Genomic DNA, 11,465 nt, shown 5'->3' with positions numbered 1-11,465 from the left:
CCGCCGTTATCTCTGCAGCTCTTAACGGCATGAGTTGCGTATTAAAATGAACTTCTCGCTCTCGCTCCTCACAATGTTTTTAACGGTCATTTGCTCCTTTGCAAACTCCAGTATTTACGCTTGAAACCACAGCATTGCACGTTGACACACAACACCGCACACGTTAATCAAGAATACTGATTTCCAAGCCTTTATTACAAAACAATACTGACTGTATAAAAACGGTGGCAAATAATACAAGTGGTAACGGCACATAAAATGACATTCAAGGGACTATGATAATGTTTTATAACCCATGAAAACTCTGATGGAAACAGTAAGGAGCCAAGTGGTTTTGTTTAAATCGTTTTTAGTTACTGAATAATAAAATGCACACAGTAACACGGGAAAGTTAGAAACAATAAAACACTGAAGGGAAAAAAAAACATGTTAAAATGTTAAGACTGCAGACTGGGCCAAGACAGCACATACAGATCAAGGTACAAAAATGTTACTTAATGCCACTATTTGCCTTTCAAAATAATAATACTGCTCAAGAGAAACAGTGACGGAGGCCTCCAGAAAGCTCCGTACCCCCTAAACCCAACGGGGGTCACTGTCGCCAGCGTTTGCCGGTTCTTAAACATTTGTCTCAGCACTAGAGTTGCAGGACAGTGAACTGATTGGCGGCAGGCCTCTGTAGCACCCGTCCTGGCTGGGGTACTGCTCTCTGATTCGCTGAACGCAGCAGCTGGGGATGACCGGATAGGCCCCCGCCGGCGGGACCCCGATGCGCCAGTCGATGTAGAGGCGGTAGGCGCAGTGGCGGAGTGGGCGGGCGGGGTCCCCTTTGGGGAGGTCCAGGAGAGGCTCCCGGTACAGCAGCGCCGTCTCCAGGACGGGGCGGCTCAGAAGGAGCCGGGGGAAGAGGGCGGAGGCGGTGATGCACTTCCCACGGGCACGCCGGCAGCACAGCTGCTCCTGGGGGGTGGAGCGGGGGGGACACCGCCCGCAGAGGCACCAGGTCGGAGGGTCTGCCTCGGCAACCTCCCGCAACTCAGTCGTGCCACGCCCGGGGGGGCTCTGTACAACGCCCCCCAAAACCCGCATGCTCAGAACGCCGTCCTGAGAACAGGGGAAAAATACACACACCCTTCCTAAAACAAACGACCTGACATCCACTGCAACACAGCAACAAAAAAAGAATAAACCCAGGAGTGGTTTTGGTTGGCCAAAGTGGTGTGGAATTGGCTGGTTCAGTCTATTCAGGTTCACAATAACCAGCTAAAGGATACAACTATACAAGTGATTTCCTTTTCAGAGGAAATGTGTCCAGGGACTGAGGAAATAAATGTTTCTGTTTGATGACTGGAGAAATAACCAGCAAACTGTGCCAACTGTGCAACAGAGCTAATAGTCATGGCTTCAAAAAATAAACACTCACAGTTTCACTCATCAAACATATCTGCAGGAAATACTCCTGGCTCGGGGGTTTGTATTAGACCTGAGAATGCTACTGTTTTGGAGTTGGGTCCTAAAATTCCATTTATTAAAAATGATGGGTCAAAGATTGCTGGATAGTGGTCTATCTGGGCAACAAGTGAATGGTTGAACATCTGTGACATCATCTAACATTACATTATTGTTATTTAGCAGACACACTTATCCAGAGTGACTTACATAGGTTACAATTTTATCCAGTTATACAGCGGGACAGCAAAAAACTTGTGTCCTCTGCAGAAGAACTCAAGATTGCCTTTCTGTGTCCAGCACTGTACGTCTGATGACAGGTGTTAATGTGACGGTCATGCACTGTCATGCCTTTTTCACCGGTATGCAAAAGACACTAAATGAGCAACGGATCAGACACCAGTCATGTCTTACCATCCGGGGGTGGAGAGAGATGGGCTTCGCCTCCTGTAATCTCTTCTTCCTTGGTCGTTTTACCACTCTCACGTGATCCTCGTCCACAAAGGAGACACAAAGCAGGCACTGGGCAGAGAAGAACAGCACCACTGTCTGACGGCTCACCTCACATTTACATACAGGGTTCAGATACGGCCTCACATTTGCGTTGATGCAAATGAATGATGGTTTGATGGACACACCGCTGTAACCCCCCCCCCCAATCCCCTCCGAATGAACGCTCTCGTACCTGCTTCCTGTCCCGCACAGACTCGAATTTCCTCTCCGAGTAGTTCTGCCGGGCCTCTTGGGAGTAGCAGCTGGTGGTTATGAGCCAGTCGATGAACACCGTGGTCTGGAGGGAGACACCGTTCACGTCGTTAGCATCAGCATTAGCGTTGGCGTCGCATACTTCCTGTTCGACACATGGGCCACTTCAAAGCAAAGACCACCATACTCACCAAAGCGTAGTAAGACAGAGTTGATCCAATATAGATGACCAGCTGGATTATGCTGAATTTTCCTGCCTTCAGAGAGACAAAGAAAATAGCTAAAGAGCAGTCCTCTGCCTTATGCAGACCTGCTTGACCTTTAAACTTCGATCAAAGTTATTAGATAATGTTATTTTGCAGGAATGCTTTTTATGATGAATTTCTTTATTTAAATAAACATTTTTAATTACATAAAAAAGAAATTGATAAATGTATTTTTTTCTCATTTTTAATGTGCATGCAGTGGAAAATTTAGCTAAATATTTAATTCAAGATCATCCAAAGCATTGATTGAACACAGTATGGTTACATACACTGAATATCAATGACTCACTTTTGCAAAGTGACGACACTCATTGCAATGGAAACGGGGAAGAACATCTGATTCTGTGACAGTTCTCATTTCATACACGACACACACAAGAGTCACACTAACCTTTCCGAACACCATCACGTCAAACCTGATCCCAAACGCTTTAAACAAAGTCCTCTCATCCACTCCATTCTCTCTGTAATACTTTGCAAACCTGTCAAGACAAGCCCTCTATTACTGTCACTCTTGGTCCTAATGAGCATGTTTTTATCTTGAATACCTCACAGTCACAAGTGCTCTTAAGAAGTGGCCACATAGGACAAGAAAGTTGTTAACCATTCTTACAATGGACAAATCAGAGAGAACTTTATTGTGAAGCACATCAAAAACATTCATAAACTCTCAGGTCAGCAGCCAGGTTCACTTTCCTTTAAAAAAATTTTTTGTTGGCATTTAGAAGATGCTATTATCCAGAGCAACTTACATTGGCTATGGTGTTTTTACAGTGTTATCTATTTATACAGCTGCTTATTTACTGAAGCAACTGTGGGTTAAGTACCTTGCCCAGGGGTACAGCAGCAGTGCCCCAGTGGGGAATTGCACTGGAAACCTTTCAGTTACGAGCCCTGCTCCTTAACCACTAAGCTACACTGCCACCCCAAGAAAAGATCACTGGCCCGTACGGGGATCGAACCCGCGACCTTGGCGTTATTAGCACCACGCTCTAACCAACTGAGCTAACCGGCCACATTTGAGCACAGGTGTGAAAATGCGGGCCTCCTCCGACCCCAGCGCTCTCCTTCTCTCACCTTAAGTTAAGCCCTGGGTACAGGGTGCGGTTGCTCTCCTTCTCATCCAGCCGGCGGAATGAGTAGGTGGGCAGACACCTGTGAAAGAGCCGGTCCAGGTCACAGTCCCACTTTATCTGGATCCCAATGACTCCCCCCTGTGGCGAGAGAGAAGTACTGCAACATGCTGTACTGGTCACCAAAATTATTACACCATTTACTCATTTAGTTAGCTCTTATCCAGGGAAATAGACATAGCTTGTATTTTGCATTTACATTTAGTGGCTTAGCAGAAGCTTTGGTCCTAAATGGCTTATACGGCAAGAGTACAACAGTGCTATGTAAAACAAAGGTACAACAGACCACATGCAACCACGTGTTAATCCATTACACAGAGCTGCGATACCTGGTGCTGTTGTGAATGCTTAAGTGCCACAACAAATGTGCAAATACACCATTAATTCAAAGAATCCGGGAATCGTCTGAGCTATGAACAGGTTAGGGATCCAAAACGTGAAGAGGTGGGTTTTCAGTCAGTGGTGGAGGATGGCCAACAGCTCCGCCCAAAGATTTTACACACTGTTTGTACAGCTGGATGTTCACAGAAGCACCTTATCTAAAGTACCTCAACAGCACAACAGTCCTTTCCCCACCTGCCATCTTTGAGTTACAGCTTAAGCCCTAACCACCAGGCCACACTCCTACTGTAATCAGGTGATTAGCAGGGAGTCACAGTGAGCCAAACTCAAGTTCTGTTACAATCAGGGTTTCTCCTCTAAATTCACACTGTAAAGGTTCTTAAGTCTGGTATGAATAAGGATAGGGAGTTTTTTGCTTTTAATGGTAACAGCTGCAAAGGAGGAATATGTTTGCAAGATGCCTTGCATTGCATTTAGAAAAAAAGGCTTTACCTTTGATCATATTGTAAACAATACTCAGGGGGCCCTTTTACAGACGAAGCCAGGAAAACAGCAGGTACACTTTTGTGCAAAAGTCTTCAAAATTTCACGCTCTTCTGCTCTGTTTCATAAGGAAACAAAACCTTTGTGCACATTTTAGCCTTGTTCCCCTTTCTTATCTGAAGCATTCTTGCTTCTTAAGACCTGATTTGAAGAGTGACATTCGTTCCCCTGAGGCGTGACTGACACCTGAGCCTTCTGCCAGTTCTGCTGTCAGTTCAACAGCTGGTTTACTCTCTGCTCCTTAAGGATGTTCATCCTCCTTCGATGGCTTTTTGGGGCTTTCCACTCCTGGGTTTGTCAATTACAGATGATGACCCTCTGCACTTTGTTGATTTTGACCGTTACACTCAATAGGCCAGATCCACTATTCATGTATACACACATTTTTGTGTGTGTAGCGTGCATACAATCCAAATGATGAACATTTTGCCATTCATCAATTTCGTCATACCTTGAACTTGTTCCTACATATGAACGAATCTCACGTCTGCTCCAGACCACTCGAACCACATACACAAGCACACAAATATACTACATAATCTAATCTGTAAATTTATACTGCAATTAATTAACCTGCCTAATTATAACTGCAAACCTTTCTATACTGTGGGTAACAGAGGTTACATGTTATAAGTTTGATTCTGTAAACACCAAACTCAGCTATGGGTGCATAGCTTTCTATGGGTGCAATCTAAAATACAAAGGAAAAGTCCCACACCATTATTGTCAAAATCCAACCAAAAGAAATAAAGTAAATGCAGTTGAAGTGTACACATTCACATTAGCAAATGTTTCGGTCAAATGACCTTCATCAGAGTTGCTCTCTATTAGACATTGTCATGTGCTGAAACCTAATGACCTTGCTGGCAGATAACATGGGAGGTTGCATAAATCCACATACACGCACTCGCTTGGTGATATAGCGCAATAGTGGTGTGCTAAAAGGCTGGTGGACATGTTTGGACATAGCAGACATGCTTTTGTACCCAACAGATGTGTTTTGCACGATGACACTGGCCTGCTTTGTCCTGCACAATATTGCCTTGAACGATGGCATTCATTTGCCATCAGATGACCCTATGCCAGAATCTCTCCAGGGAATAATTTTCACACTTGCATTGAATTAACTAAGCATCTCTGAGTAAAAATACGAATTACACATATCCATGCACCTTTTTATCCCCAGCATACATCTGTGTACTCCCACACACTTTCTATAAGTCAGATATAAATTTCATTGTTTGTCAAGATAAAGGCAAACTATTTGATATTTTTCTTGCTTCCACTTCTGCCAGAACTGTTCACATCTCTGAATCAGAGAAAATACTTGTGACTAAGAAGTCAGAATGTCCTTATATAGGATTGTTGAGGCGTTTACTTATGCTGACCAGAGATAATGTGCATGAGCATCTAATTTAAGACCAGTTGGCATTCATCAGCGTACAAACAAGGGTAAGAACAATATTTTAGCGTTTACGCACAATTCATGAATCTTATATGGATTTTTCATTCACCTTTCCCAAGAACAAAATGCAACCATTTCTACAAACATTTTGATGAATGAGGCCCAGTGTTTTCTCTTTAGGGATCTCTTGGTAGAGACAAAGGAGATCCCACTGAGTAAAAAGTTTTGAGATGTTGTCATATTAGGAAAACCCCCACCTCCACTGCTAAGTCGGAGAAGTTCTCTTTGGCCTCCTGCACGATGTCGCCCAGGCGGAAGATGGGACAGAAAGGGTCGGTGAGTCTGTTGAAGGTGCACCTCTTGAGGTAAGTGTCCGTCATTTCGGGTAGAATGTTCCTCCTGGCCAAAACATACGCCTCCATCAGTGTTAGCAATTCTGCCCCTGTTTTTTTTTTCCTACACCATAGTGAGGACATTTAACATTTATACCTTATATGGTAATTATGACAGAGCCCCAAAAGAAAACAGACATGCAAAGATGATGGAACTCAAATGTACAATTATATTAATACACAAATATGGTCTATTCAAGGGGATGCTATTTGGGGGAATTGTTACAAATAAAACCTAAACGATTTACAAAAGGAACATCCCGGACCTCTTTAAAGGTTGTCTCACAAGTTTAGGCTTATATGGAAATATAATTTTCAATCTTTTTTGCAGAGTTGAACTCTGGAAGAGAGCTGCAGTCCTTAGGAAAAGGTAGGTATTTTTCAGCAGCCAGCAGACCACCACCCATTTCCTTTTGATCAAGTCATACCTGACGTTGGCAATTTGCATGTATTTAAGTTTAGAGCATCATATCAACATAGACAAACAAGATGTGTATATATATAATTTTTTTTGTCTGAGCATTTATTTGAATTCTAACTTATTACTTTTACCCTTTTGATTCAAAACAAATACGACAAGTCTGATGTCACAAGGGATAACATAAGAAATCTGACCTTATATAGCCGAAGGCTGGGAATCGGATGTTGTTCTTGATAAGTACAGTGAAGTTCTCTGCAGATGCCAAAAGAGCAGGCCTTGGAGGGAGAACCTTCATGTTAATGTTGTGGAACATTGCAGGAAACCATCTCTGAATCTGCACGGTCCTCATCAAAGTTTTTCCCTCACAGGGCCTGATCCAATCTAACCACAATGTCCTCAACTAACATCAGCAAGGGTTATTTTTTCTGTTCATTTCTTATACAACATTCCTGTCATTTAATTTCTGTCAACTGCAAAAATCATAAAATCTTGTTAGAATTTCTTACTAAAAGAGAAAGACAAACAGCACGAGCCATACTTGCACCATGCATTCCTCTGTTTTCTCTAAGAGCCAAGCATTTGCATTGCAACTTGGAAATATGCCAAAATATTTCTGGGATCTTTTGCATTTTGTAAGCTGTTCCACATATTTATCATGGCATTCCACAGAAATAAAAACTGAATTGCTATTTCTGCCATGCAACTTGCGAATTTCATGTGTCCATTTCAGTGGGGTACCCGCAACGCTTGTCTAAGTAAATAATCTAAAATGGTGTGTAGGTCGAACAGGGATTGCATATACTTCTACCAATAGGGAAATGAAACTGTATTTATAACCCAGAAAGGTTATGCCCTTTAAAATGAAAGAACAACTAGACTAATAGTTTCATAACATCTGATGCTGCATTTTCAAGGCGATAATTTTACAATGTCTAATTTCTAATAAAAATAATGGCTACAAAGAGGTGATTCCTAGCGACATCTCTAAGTACAAAAGAAATGCCCAAATACAGACAGCTTGAGTCATGTAAAAAAAGAAACCCTCCCCTCATGTTGCTAAGATACAAGGGATTGTTTGTTATTTGAGGCCTGTTGTGACACTTGCCAGCTAAGTTCCCCAAAATTTGACCAGTGACCTGAATAGACTGATTCCACACACATACTGAGCTACTCAAAAACCTGTTTGTCTGTCTGTCAGAGTAAGGAGATTCAGTTTATGCATCATACAAAAATAAATGAAAGAAAAAAGCAACCCAAATACAACCGAATGTCAACTCAAGATAGATTAAGACAGTGTGTGTCCTTTGTTAAGACAAGGGGACATCTGCAGACCAACTCCATCCTCATTTATAACAGGAATGGAGTAACTCATGGGATGTTATCATCCTAACCTATTGAGGTGGTTATCCCACTCCTATATACACTGGTCCACAGTGAGGTGTGGAAATTCATCACTGACCTAAGTCCTATGGACCAAAGAGGTGTACCCATACCTGTGGGGCTTTTTCTTGTTCTCAATAGGACACCACGCGGACACTTCACAGGTTTTCCTTGTTTGGTCGTACTTCACACAGGTTCCCGTTTGAACTCCTGCAAAAGAAGCAAATCCATTACAAAAATGACGTCAAATTAAAACTGCGGATGCACACTGAAAATAACTGATGGGCACCTTTAGTGCCTTATTCATTTTCACTGGATACATGCCGGCCTTATGCATGGATCCTATTGGGCAGCTAAGAGCAGGCTCAGCGTTACAGAGGTGCTTAGGAGTGCATTGCACCCCCAGAAGGACCTCAGTGCACCCCTAGTTGTCTCCTTATATGTGATGTCTACATAGTTTTTCTGACTTTTTGTGCACCACCGTGGATTGGAGTTGCACCCCTCTGTATTTTCTCCAGACACTAAGCCTGCCTCAAGCCTGGCTAAGAGTTAACCAGATAAGAGTCGACCATCATACATCAGCATGTCGGGTACACATTCCACACATCCCTGTCGCTGAGTTCTCAGTGGCCCATAGCTGCAGGACTGTACTCACATCTTCACAGTCTGAGGAGGAACCAGTTACAGTACCGTGGCTGCGCTGGTCCCACACGCCCTTCTCACAGTCTTTATCCGTGCGGCACACTTTCCCATACAGTGGCTCCTGTAATTCACAGGCACTTCAGTGATTGGCTGCCAGCAGTGACGACATCACGTGTCATTGTGAAGATTGTGACATCATCGCTTGAGGGGTTTATATTCTGGCCCACTGTCTTACCTCTGGGCATTTCCCTTGTTTTTGTTTCTTTGTGACCAAAACGTTGGTCACCACAAAGAAAGAGTTCTTGTCCTGAAAAGAAAATTTTCTTAATGAATGCCAGCCCTTAAGAATTGCTTACCACGGCACACATCTGTCATTAAACAGTACACACAGCTTTGACACTCGTGTGTCACCTTAGAGTTTACCTGGGATATTCCACTGTGGTCCACCACGTCCCACAGCATCTCCCCAACTTCAGGCACGTTCGTCAGCGCGACCCCCTTAACCTTCGTAGTAACGGAGCTGACCACCAGGTCATATTCCTGATACTCCTTATTCCAGAACATCATGATGCTGTGAAGTGATTTAGTAAATACATTATTTACGAAAATTAACAAAAACACATCCCTGTAACTCAACAAATATGTAATATACATTAGTGCATGAAGTAACCTCAAACTTTTTGCCATAATACCTATACCTACAACCCAACTGTAAGCAATCTAAAAGCTTTTTTTTTCTATGAGGAAATGGGGACGCGAATGCAGTTACTATCATTTACGTGCTAATAAGTTTTGTTTGCACAGTGATTATGTTCGGATTCGTTCTTTGTTACATATTTTTCGAACTAGACGCACTGCATTGTTGATTTGGTACAATGTGTGGGAGTGCACCACGCACCAGCTGACAGTCAAGACGGGAATTAAAATCACCGACTTACCATATAAACATCAAAATGACCCCGTTTAGAGTCCATTTCAGCGAGCCGAGCCTAACACTCTGTATTCTGACAAGTTTATTAGTTTCATATTCACAGATGTCGCTCAGATTGCACGGCATAGTAGTAAATATTTGACGGGGCGAGGAAATCTCCGCTCGCCTTTCTGTCCACCCCTTCTGCCTCCCTGTGCAATCTGAGTCTCCGTCCCGAGTCACATGGCTCGAGGAGGTTCCAAGTGCACGACCCGCGCGACTGGCCAGACTCTCCGTTCCGCTACAAGTACATTGTTTACGTGGATGCGAGCCTTGTTAATGTCGTAAAATATAACCGTTTAACCAAATATAACCATTTCAATTACGTTACATCCACATATACGCGTAAGATTTACATATGAAAGCTACTCTCCCGATTTAAAAAGACAGCATAAAAGTGGAAATAGCAAACTCTTTCGAAAACTGCCCTGCAGCGTAATTTTCGATTCCCACACGCACTGGCGCTGTCACAAAGGTCTCTTTCATTGAGGGTATTCGGAAAGAACTGTGCAAGAATTGTCACCGCATCTGGATGAGGCATTGAGTCAAGCCCCTTGTGCTGCCTTGTAACGCTAAAAGCTTAATTCGGTTTTGCGCAATACGGCAGATGGTTTGGCACGGTCCAGGGGCTAGCAGCAGGGTGGAGCAGAGGACTAGCGTGGCATAGCCTCGGCCTTTTCGTGTGCATCCTCTGTGAAGGAGCCTAACTTCATCAGTGTATTCTGAACAGCGATGTCGAATACTGTCCGAAGCTAAATGTATTTGTTTTGGTCCCTTCTTATAATTATTGCGGGACTGCGCACACTCTAGACTATGACGTGAGTCACCCATCAGAAGAGTACTTGCCAACATCACAGGTGTAGAAATGGTAGACAAAGATGATGAGTTACTCCGATATATGTAAAGCTGATACAGGCTGTAGACCGCATGCTGACATTAGGAACAAATATATGCACTGTACATTCCCCAGTGAATGAGCTAAGCACACTAATACGCCATTCATCATGCCACACAATAATGTACAAGCCGTTTCATCGTTTTGTCCTCTAGGTGGCGGTACATCCCTTAGCCTGGACAAGGCTATAGGTTGTAGTGTTACAGATGTGGTTTGTTGAAAGTTATATGCTCCGTTATAAGCACCCTGCATTTGAACCTCTCAAACAAGTTTGAGACATAGACGGGTATTGATGAAAAGTAAGTAAATGTTCAATTGGGCCTCGAAAAAAAAAGCTGCCCCAAATGTGCTCAAACGAGCACATACGTACATATACATTTCGAGAGACAACTACCTGTTTAGTGACATAGACACACTTCCAATGGCACGTGTCTTTAAGCAAGTTAAATTTAGAAACGTTAGACAAAGATCAATATTCAATCAACAGCTCTATCAAACTAAATTGGGAGTTCAGCTGCAAAGAAAACCAGCAAATATGGTGTGCCTCCAGGACCAGCATTGGTTAACACTGACATATTCATGAGGGTAGCATTTTACTGGGATGTTTCACAGAAAGTAACTAACTAGCTAACTAGTGTCAACTAGTTGTTTGTAGCACTACTAGTTAGTAACTGACTAAAAGGTTTTGGTCTTATCAGTGATTCGGTAAGGTCCATTAAGAGGTTAATTAGGAAATAATATTTTAGATATTTGACAATATAACCTTAGTTATTGCACAGAATGAACTGGATGATGCCAGCCCTGTTATAGACAGGAATGCAAGAGGAGTTTGCAAGTTAAATTATTTTAAATAGATAACAATGAAAAAGCACAGAAGTTTGATTTAAATAAGCTCATTTGGATGAATGGAAAACAAAAAAAG

General features: G+C 42.8%; 1 protein-coding gene and 1 non-coding gene across 2 annotated transcripts; both read right to left on the bottom strand.

Moving 5' to 3' along the window:
• Positions 1–318: 318 nt before the first annotated feature.
• Positions 319–9,764, bottom strand: p2rx7 (purinergic receptor P2X, ligand-gated ion channel, 7). The gene is made up of 13 exons (XM_036527286.1): positions 9,617–9,764; positions 9,102–9,249; positions 8,914–8,985; positions 8,727–8,799; positions 8,150–8,246; positions 6,851–6,931; positions 6,101–6,242; positions 3,498–3,634; positions 2,812–2,902; positions 2,346–2,411; positions 2,135–2,239; positions 1,864–1,971; positions 319–1,104 (listed from the first exon to the last, which is right to left on the bottom strand). The coding sequence occupies exons 1-13, from the start codon at positions 9,733–9,735 to the stop codon at positions 619–621; spliced, it is 1,725 nt and encodes a 574-aa protein (XP_036383179.1). The 5' UTR covers positions 9,736–9,764; the 3' UTR covers positions 319–618.
• Positions 3,362–3,435, bottom strand: trnai-aau. The gene has a single exon. It is a non-coding gene; the product is annotated as a tRNA-Ile (tRNA).
• Positions 9,765–11,465: the final 1,701 nt, after the last annotated feature.

Source organism: Megalops cyprinoides, chromosome 4 (genome assembly GCF_013368585.1).
Source record: "Megalops cyprinoides isolate fMegCyp1 chromosome 4, fMegCyp1.pri, whole genome shotgun sequence".
NCBI lineage: Eukaryota > Metazoa > Chordata > Actinopteri > Elopiformes > Megalopidae > Megalops > Megalops cyprinoides.
The sequence above is the reverse complement of the archived record's forward strand: the minus strand, read 5'-3'. Positions and strand labels throughout refer to the sequence as shown.